At 39.2% G+C, this 10,663-nt stretch overlaps 1 protein-coding gene across 1 annotated transcript in view; it reads left to right on the forward strand.

The window, feature by feature from the left end:
- The window catches only part of LOC134429056 (dual specificity calcium/calmodulin-dependent 3',5'-cyclic nucleotide phosphodiesterase 1A-like), a 104,292-nt gene extending 94,577 nt beyond the window's left edge, over positions 1 to 9,715 (forward strand). Inside the window, exon 16 of the mRNA XM_063176498.1 lies at positions 9,253 to 9,715. Coding sequence (XP_063032568.1) covers positions 9,253 to 9,266 — 14 coding nt within the window. The 3' untranslated portion in view covers positions 9,267 to 9,715. The remainder of the gene's footprint in view (positions 1 to 9,252) is intronic.
- Positions 9,716 to 10,663: the final 948 nt, after the last annotated feature.

A 10,663-nucleotide genomic window follows, 5' to 3' on the forward strand; every position in this document is an offset into this window, starting at 1 on the left:
GTTTGTAAGTCTCACGGAAGACACTTGGTTTTCCTTTGAGACTTTCATGTGTCTCTTGTTTAGCCTGCTTTTTATTACTCATAGGAGGCTAGATACATGGTCGTTAAGATGCTGGATTGCTTTTTGAATCTACTTTATGTGCATGGTGAAAAAAAATCGTCACTGGAGGCAACTTAACTAGGGTTTTTTGAGTAGTTACCTGTATGGGGAACATTTTTCCACATTAAGTCTGGTCCTTTAGATATATTTCTGCTCAGAGGTGACACATGATTGCATTGTTCCTCAGGGATAACATTCATGGTCCTAGAGACATGGAGCAATGTGTAACTTATACAGTGCATTGCAGAAATTGTTCCTTGATTTTGTACCATCAACTAATTTATTGCACCAGTCAGGGAATACAGCTGTGATTTTGCTTCTATTATAGTCCTTATCCCATTTAGGAAAATTTGCCTGTGCAATGATGCATAGAAATTTTCCACTTCAGCAAGAGGAAAGTCCTCCTTGCTGCCAGCTGCAAGAATTATGTTTGGTAGAGTGAGAATCAGGCTTCTTTTTCCTGATGCAACACTTAGTCCTGAAAGAGAAACAAGATCATGTCTTCTCATGAGAAGAAGGAAGAATATGAAATGGCTCTTTAAAAGACATTGGTGACATTTAGATTGCATTTTCAACAACTCACAAAACAGCTAACTTCCAATTTGAGCACACCAGCTACAGGAACCAGTCAGGACGACTCTTATAAGGTGTGGCATCCCATCCCAAAAAAGCAACATGCACGTACCCAGATATTCATGTCTGAAAATTCTAGTCTTTATTACTTATAATCATTAATTGATCCATCACTAGGCTATTCATTATTTTCTCTCCTTCTAAACCACTTCTTTCCTTTTCTTAACTTCAAAACCTGGTACTTGCAGGCAATAACAAATATAGAAGAAAGTCCACAACTGTTATCAGTTGAAAAGTGGTTTTTTTTGAGTCAGGCTGAAGTTTTTAGGAGTTTAAGTGGAATTAAAAACAAGTGATAAACAAAAACTGAAGACATATTGAAAAAATCGAAATGAGAATTTTTGCTTTGAAATGGTGTTTCACATTTTTTTTCACCATTATGTAAATGGTAAATAAAACAAAATTTGTTTTAGCTAGATGAAAATCTCAGGTTGATCTTTTATTTTCTATCTATCCACCCCACTACCCTACCCAAACCCCAATCTCCAACAGACATTTGGCCATGCAAAAATACACCATTTCCTTGTGTCTGACCCAGAGCTAGGCATTATCCTAATTTTTTTTTGTTTTGTCACTCAGCCAAAGATGCCCAGTGCTTATTACACAATTCTAATTCACATATGTGGCTGGAAACCTTGCTGGCTTTGATTCTCCTAATTCCTGTGGAAGGTTCTATGATTTGCATGGTTGGAAGACTGGCTTTTCTGCTAGCTTCTTTCTGCTAGAAGCTTCCCTCATGTCTGACAGAGCCACTCCCAGCCAGCTCCAAGATGGACCCACCCACCAAGGACAAGCCCATCAGTAGTTATGAGAGGAAAGAGCAGCAGAGACAATGTTTGAACAATTGATTCTAACCTCCATTCTCCATCCTTCTGTTCCCTATGGAGGAATAGGTAGAGAATCAGGAATGTAGTTAAGCCCAGGAAGGAGGGAGAGGTGGGAGAAAGATGTTTTAAGATTTGGTTTTACTTCACATTAGCCTACTGTGATTTTAATAATAAATTAAATACATTTTTCCAAGTCAAGTGTGTTTTACCTGAGACAGTAATTGGTTAACGATCTCCCTCTGCCCTCAAAACATGATCCTTATATTTTCTCTCCCCGTGCCAAGCTTAGGAGAGGAGTGATAGATTAGTACCTTGGGTCTAGCCAAGGTCAACCCACCACACAACTCATCCCCCTTGCTCCTTGAAAAGGACTGGGGTTCTTGTTTGCATCCACAATGGAATATGTCTTTATGAAAACAATTATCTAGCTTTTACCCCAAACACATGCAGAAGTTTGAATTATGTTTGATTATCAAATATAGAATGAGATTTTGCACCTAATTTTCTAGGTGGCTTTACCTAATAAGTATCTAATTCCATTCATACATGCTTTATTCAGGAAACTCAGTGATTACTTTGTGTAATCAAACCTTTGCCAGTGTATTCATTATATTTTTATCTGCTTAGATATATTTCCGTAATATGCTGGCAGTCAAATAACATATATTAAACCAAAACTGATCTCTTTCATCACTGATGTTATCCTAGGTCAAGTGGAATGCAAACTGTTAAGCCAACATAAAACTCAACATCAGTGTGAAAAGAACTAGAAATTTTTAGCTTCATGAATGATTTAGGCACAATTATGTGCCAAAGCTCTAAAAGCAGGATACCCTCTATGCTAATGCTATTTCTCATCATAGAAAAATTGATATTATGTGCTTGAGTCATGTGCTAAATTGGAGTGATGTTATTTAAATTCACTTACTAAACAAATATTCAAAACTTTTTCCCAAGAGCATTTATTCTTGTTTTCCCTTGCTTTAAAGAGAATGCAAGCACCTTCAAATAGCATTTTGTTTTCTTTGAAAAAATAATCACTCCAAAATTTCTCATTCATTAGACATACCAATAACAGAGATGAATTAACTTATGATGCATATTTCTTCTTTATTTCATTGATCTTCTGAACTTTGCTTCTTAAGCCACATACACCTCTCAGGCAATTGAAGAAAGAAAATACCATACTATACAGAATTTATTTCTTCATGGTCATAATTATCTTTGAAAAGGCTTTCAAATGGCTTCAGTAGGAGACAGGATTGTCCAGTCTGAGAACTGAGTTCTTAGATTTCAACATCTTTGTTTTATTTTGAGCACTAGAAATAGCTTCAATGGTCCTTTTCAGGTGGAAAAACTGCAGATTATTACTAAACTCACTTTAGTACTCAGGGAGAAAAAAATAACAGGTTTGGGGGAAAAAGCTTACAAAAAAGAAAATTCACTCCTTTACAAACTATAAGATGCTGAGTGAGTCCACAAAGGAATTAAAAAGGAATTAAAAGTGGCAGATTTGGTAATCTGTCTCAGCAACTGCAAATACTTCTGTCATTCGTGGTGGGAGAGACTGGATTATAGATTATGTGAGATGCAGTTACTCAGACTACTATTTCACCTCATTGTGCACTGCATCAGTAGTAATTGTTTTATGATATCAAAGGCCATACAAGAATTTGCAATTTCTTTTGTCATTTTACTCAGCGCTTCGATGGAGCTGGGTTCTGGAGACACCAGGGCTTGCAATAAATAATCTCATTTTGAAAAACCTATGCTTTTAATCAGTTGGGATAGAAGCTACTTTCAAACATCATGTCAGCTTTGCTATGAACGCTTGAACAACCTCACTGGTTGTTCAAGCATTCATAGACCAGATGTCCCTTCAGCTCTCCATCACCTGCGTGACAACATTTCATAGAAGAGACCTTAATGAACAAAAACCAAAATTAGAGCAATGGGTGTATCCCACTACAATGATGTGTTCCCACTACCCCTTCTGTTCCAGAGGGCCCAGGTAGAGGTCAAATCTCTGACTTGGATACACTCTGATGAATCTATTACTTCATTACTTTGTCAAATTATCTTTGGAGCCCTGGTACTTCTGTATACTGGGCACTGAGGCAACACAATTCAAAATTTACACAGGCATTATGTGATAAATGATATCTTTTTATTCTTCTCAAATTTACTGTTTGTAAGTTTGTTTGGTAATTCCCTTCTTGGATTGCGAGAAACAGTGAGTAATTGTTACCTTTCACATTCCTGGTACCACTAATAATTTCATTTACTTTTTGTTAGACTCTCTCTGCAACTCTGTTTCTAGGCTAGAGTCATAGCACATGAACTTTGTGTATTGAACTTTCCTTCAAGTGCAACCCTTTTGCTAACCGCTATGTTGGGATGTAACACTGACAGTCTGTGTTACACGTGTTTATTGCAATGTGACAAGAGAATCTCAGGTTAATGAAAATGAGATAACCTCTCTTTTTTCCCCTTTTATTTTCAATAGTATAGTCATGGATAATTGTGCTGCCCTCCTGTGCTTCCTTCAGAATTAAGTATGGTTATAATCCTTCAGAATTTGAGCAGAGAAAACAAGGACCCTGCAAGAACCTCACACTTTCATTCATGGGGATTCAAGCAGGCTAAATAGATGGTGAAAAAAATGCCGAAACCCCTGCCCAAAGACTCCTTAATCTACACCATACTGCCCTGCAGTCTGCATTCAGCATTTATTTTTTTTAGGAGAGAAAAGTGATTTTTCTTTTAAAAGCAATTTGAATACCATAGGGCTTGATAGGGGTCCTGATAGCCTGGCCTGACACTGGATGCCTCTGGGAAGTGTCTGTCTCGGTTTAAAATAATTTTTTTAAATTATTGTCTGCCAAGGAAGGCAGGAACCTTCCTGGGATGGAAAATATGACCCCTTCCCTCCAAATTATTGTAACTTTGAAATTATGGTGCTTTAAGGCAAAGATCTAGGAAAAGGAATAACAGTTCTTTACTTTTATATATATATATATGTGTGTGTGTGTGTATGTGTGTATGTAGGTACGTATATAAAGCAAGACAAACAAACAACAACGACGGCAGTAACAACACACAGAAAATCAGGAGCCCAGGAGCGGCCTGTCTCGGCTGCAGGCCCTTTCCCTTTTGTAGTGTAGTTATAGTGACAGCCAGCAGGGGCGCTGTTGGCTCAGGGCCAGACAAGGCAGGTGTGCTAATTCCGCCGCGGCTGCAGGGGGCGCTGTGGCGCACCTTCAGCCCCTCCCCACATGGCAATGGGGGCTTGGGCGATGAGAGAGAAGGGAAAGGGGCTCCCCTTGCGAAATTTACAGGGAGCCGCCGGTCTCAGTGCCTCTTGGGTGGTGAGCTGGTCTACAGGTGGAGTCTCGGAGCAGCAGGCTGTAACAGGAGAGACAACCAGGCCCCAGGTGGCAAACAAAGTGTAGCAAAAGCGCCGAAGCCATGGCAGGAGCAGCAAGAATCCAGGTGGATGAGGGGTGTCGAGTTAAACTGTAGCAAACCCCCCCGAATTAGTGGCAGAAAACAGCAGGTACAGGGCGAACCGACACGAGAGAGAAGGTAGAGGGAAGGTGTTGTTTCAGGTTTTCCTTTGGCTCTCACATTTCCTGTGTGATATCCTGGGAATATCCGTGGCAGCCGGAGTCCCTCAGGCAGCCCAGAAGTGCTCCCTCCAGAGGGTGGCCGGGGGTCCGGGTTCCAAGCTTCGCCTGAGACACCCAAGCAGATGGTGAGGGTCCCTCCCAGTGAGGTCAGGTGAAAAGGTCTCACTTCAGTGATCACTCTTGCTAGCAAAGGCTTACCCACGGCAAGGAGAAGCAGTGAAGGACAAAACTCCACAGTGGCAGCAAATCCTTCAGGCAGCAGCAGTCCGGCACCAAAACCACAGCTGTCAGCCCTCTGATCGAAAGAGAAAGAGAAAGAGAAAGAGAAAGAGAAAGAGAAAGAGAAAGAGAAAGAGAAAGAGAAAGAGAAAGAGAAAGAGAAAGAGAAAGAGAAAGAGAAAGAGAAAGAGAAAGAGAAAGAGAAAGAGGCCAGCCCCTCACCCCCAGCCATGGCTCCTGGCATCTCTACGCTTCCCAAGAACGCTGAGCTTCCCTGCCACCACACTCACTCCCCCAGCTGCAGCAAGACTGAAGCAAGCTGCATCCCTTCCCTGCCCTCCCCTATCCAGGTCACATCTTTTGTCTCTTAAGTACCCGTCATTCCCATCTCTTAGACAACAAATGGTAGAAGACCTTAGCGTTCAACAGTGTCCTAAGCCCTCTCTGAGCAGTACCATGGTTTTGGCAGCTGGAGAGGAAGGGGAGGAGGTAAAAGGCAGGCATTTATCTCGAGCAGCAGAGCTGGCCGCTACCAGAAGCAGTGCTGGGAGAGGTCAGCTCTCCGCTTCCAGTGGGTGGAACCAATGTAGTAATTATGTGTCCTCTGAACAGAGACAGACATGGTTCTCCCAGGATTTTAGAAGCTGTGGGAAACTTAGAAGAATTCAAACAACTATTATCTCTTTCTGTAACCATTGTTAATAGATATGGTTCTTCAGAGTGTGCTATTCAAAGTTCACCAATAGTGTGAGAGAAGATTCCTAAAGGCCAATCAGGTCTTAGGTCCACCATTGTTTCTATAAGAACTGCAGATTTCTAATAATAAAGTGTCTTTTCATGTCTTCTGAGAATGGAGTCTCTGTATCACCTTTGGCTGCCCCTGATACCCCTTCGGTGATAGAAACAGTACCACGTCTGTGAATTATACTTGGTGAGGAGGAGTCAAAACAGAAAAGATACTTCTGAGTTAGTTTAAACTCTCACCACAGTCTAAATGTTTCTGTGTGTCCTCCAACTGTGTTGAGAGAGCAGATTTTGAAAGTTTGATCTGGAGCAGATTTTGAAAGTTTGAATTAAACAGGCAGAATAAATGCCAACTGTTAAAATGGAAAGCTCTTCTAAGACTTTGGACTCGAAAACATCATTAAAAGAGTATAATTACTGTGCAAATCTGACAGTCAGCTTTCTTGCTGTATGGGTGTGCTCATACACTAATTCTGTGTGAAGAAAAATATGAACTGCGGTGTATTTTCATTTCAGTAAATCACCCTGTATAGATATATAGCTTCATAGTCCAGCAGGCAAAAGTTAAAAATGCCTCAGTATAAACTAGAAACTGATAGCAGAAATGGACTCACAGTGGGTGCTGGTATCACAACATAAAGTTGTAGAAGTCACTGGCATTCACATTAGCAATCAAAGTGAAGGCCAGTACTCACCCTTGACAATATAAGTTCCCCACAGACAAAGAAGGACTGAGATGTGTATCCAGGCAAGGTTATTTCAGATAATGGTAATCAATATATGCTAAGTGGACTACTTAAAGTCTTAGATGTACAGAGCACTGCATATTCATTCTTTTTCCTCTTTCCACTACCTCTGTTGATACATGCTAGTATTTACACTAGAGCTGTTGTATTTAATTGAGAAAGAGGCTGAATCTATCCAAGCTAGGGTAGTTGAAGGAAGTTCTATTACATAAAATGGGAAATTTGGCAAGAAAACCAAAACTTCTGCTCCACCAAGCAGAAAAACAATTCAGAGTAAGATCTATGCTGCTATGTTCTTGCTGGAGCTGATGAGGTAGCTAACAGAAAATAAAAAGCTATCACAGAATCATAGGAAGTTAAGGGGTTAGAATGAACCTTAAAGATCATCTAGGCCTAACCTCTCCTGCCATGGACAGGGGCATCTACCACTAGACCAGGTTGCTCAAGGCCTTAGACAATCTGGCTTTGAACACTGCCACGGTTGGGACATCCACAGCCTTTCTGCATTGACTCAGTTCTCCACAGGCAGGGAACTTCCAGAGAATGGAGAAAACTGCATTTTGCCTTGCTTCATCAACTGGGATGGGAGGGGTTAAAATTATTGTAAATGTGGATGGCATAGGAAGAGAAGCATGTGTGAGGTGGTATTTCAAGCCCTGTTTCAGATCCCTGGTGTGATTCAGCAAATCCATTAAGAAGTTCAGAAATACATACTGCTCAAATATGTCATTTAGTCCACCTGCCCCAAATAATTACCCTTCCTTCTGGGTCAGTCTTTTCTCTTTAAAATGTGGCTAATTATAAGTGTCATGGGATTGTTATGATCCTGTTAATGACAGTAAATCAGGCTGAATGTTTCAGCTGGGAAACATCATGGAAATGTACTACTGTTGTTATGGCTGTTACTACTGCCTGTTGTAGATTATGCTGGAAATGTGACAACTCACTCTAAATAAATCAAATAAAATGCTGAAACCCTAATTCTTCTGAAACCCTAATTCTAATGTCTTAGAATTGCATCAGTGAGCAAGATTTGGTAGTAGCAACTTACGGGGGACCATCCTGAAAGGAAAGGTTCCCCTGCTGTCTGTGTGGTAGAAGATACCAACTCACTAGTAGATCTGTGCAGTTGCTGTATACATTCAACACAGACAATGCAGTCCAGCAGTAAAAATCTTTGTTTTGGCAGTCCTTTTTCTCCTTTGCCCAAATGCCATTAAAAAAAAAAAAAAAAAAAAAAAAAAAAAAAAAAAAAGATTATTGAGTGCAAAAGAAATTGGTTTCCTGAAAGGAACCATAAGATGTTTTGATGCAATAATGTCTTCCAAGACATGCCCAGCCCTACAGGTACATTCATCTCTCCTTGGGCTGAATGTCCTTGGTTGAGAGATGCTTTCAAATGTTCTTTAAAACTCCTCTGGTATAAGCATTGTCAGAATTACAGCAGGTGCCAAGTGTACTCAGAAAGCCAGTTAGAGCAGCCAATATAGAGTAAAATAATCATGTTCCTGTTTGAAGCTTTTCCAGAGGATTTCTAGTGATAGTCATGACTATTGGATGGACTCTCCTCTTTAATTAGAAACTGTCAATTTTCACCAGAAATAACAAAAACTTTTCTTGTCTATACTTCTTTCTCAAGGAGATCTGTTTATTGTGAAGATGCACTTGTAGTATAACCACATAGAAAACATTGTCACATTTGTACATTCAGGATAATATTAGTCAAACATAACCTAATTATGAGGCCAAGGGATTATAAATATATGACAGAGGAGTCAAGCAGATTGTAAAATATACATCTTTTGTTATATCTTTGGTGCCTCTCCATACTTAAGGCTGTGTTTTTCACTGAAAGCTCAATGGGAGCAAACAGCTTTTAAAATGTAGCATTCTTTTGTGTTTGGAGCATTTTCTTCGTTTTAAACCACATGTACAACGTTCTTGCCTTCATAAGCAAAAAGGTGCTGGAAAAGCTGTTGATGAAAGATGATAAGGGAACCCCACAGCAAAGAAACCTAATAAAATCTCTTGATCTATGCATGATGGACTCTGTTATGTGATCTTCTTCATTCCTAAGTTTGAATTCTAGTTGGATTAGTCTGATCATAATAGATTTCAGTTTGTTTAGGACAGAATGATATTTCCAGTTGTACCTGTAAGAGGAATGCATTAGTGTGCCTCACCTTGTACGCTTTCAACAGTTGTGCAAACTTCACTGCTTGCAGAAAATAAGGCTGTCTAAACTGGTACCCTTGTTTTACTTTCCCAGATTATCTACCCCTTGGACAAAGTGGAGAAAGGCAGCATTTGACACTTTTCTATTTATTTTTCTTTTTTTTTCTTTTCTTTTTCCAGATACGGAAGAGTAAAAATATATTTAAAAAGCCACTGCAAATCTCTTTCATCATTTTATCTGACCTTCATTCCTGTTCTACTCCTGCAAAGACCAGATTCTGGGAAAGGCATTAAACAGCTTTCAAAACACTCCTCCTCTCACTGGCTACTTCACAGCTAATGAATCTGGTTCAAGGGTGGGGGCCTTGGTTTTTTTTTGTTAATTTTGTTTGTTTATTCATGTATGTACATTTTTTATTGTTGGTTTTTCTGGAGGGATTCTTGTTAAAAGGTCAAATTGTGATTTCATTGTAAATCATTTCATTTTACTGGACAGGTCAAGCAAATAGAAAAAAGTATTCTTCAAAAGCTGTTTTTGCCCTTTGCTGTGCCTCAGCTGGTGAAGCCAACACCAGGATGATGCAAAAGAATATAAAAGAAAAAAAAAATCAAAAAATCCCTGATAATAATTAACTTTTTCTTTTTCTTTTCACTGAAAGCCTTTTCCAATTGCTACGAGACAGAATTTGACATCAGTTTTATGCCCATAGAAGATTTTATTATTAAGAACGGTGAATTTGTAGAGCCATTTGACTATTTCTTGGGATTTGGTATCTTTTGCACGTAATACAATGACAGAAAAATGTTTTTCTTTCTAAAGAGCAGACTCCCTCAACCCTTGATTTTGTTCTTTTTTTGAAGTTAGGAAAAGAATACCCAATGAAAACAAAATTCTCTTGAGGCAAATTTTGTTTGTCAGACTCTCAGCACATGTATTACTGTATTGTGTGATGTGCCTGTATAACTGGATATTGCAGAAAACTATCTGTTTCCCACATTTTTTCATGGTCCACTAGTAGTAGCTGTTTGTCTGACCTGAAGATCTAGGAGAAGAGGAGCATCAGGGAATCACATGGGTCAGTTTTTACTTTCATCTCAATATCTCAGTTTAAACTTCCATCACTGACTGAATGGACAGTCCAATGAAAAGGAAAAGCATTGTTGGATAAGGATGGACAGAAAAGAATCAAAATAAGAATGTATGAGGAACATCAAGCATGTTTGTGTTTCTGGCTTGGTATCTTAATTGGAATCCAGTTAATGGTAAGCAATTTTGCCTGTTTGTGTGGAAGTCAAGACAAACATATACATACAATATACATATACAATACATACAACGATTTTTGCTTAACAGCTTGCTGTTCAGGATGAGATCTTGCTCTATTACTCATATATGTATTTTTTAAGGAATCATACTCCTGTCATGGAACTTTTCTATGTAGAATGTACATGCAAAATATTAGCTTAGGAAGGTAAATCTTAGTATTTCCTTTTCATGTTCAAAAGCCCAGAACTTAGCAATCAAAATTTGGGTCTCTGTTCCTTCTTAAACTATGCATATATAGGGAGGTGCATCCTGTGATACTAGGAA

Source organism: Melospiza melodia, chromosome 1 (genome assembly GCF_035770615.1).
Source record: "Melospiza melodia melodia isolate bMelMel2 chromosome 1, bMelMel2.pri, whole genome shotgun sequence".
In the NCBI taxonomy this organism is placed as follows: Eukaryota; Metazoa; Chordata; class Aves; order Passeriformes; family Passerellidae; genus Melospiza; species Melospiza melodia.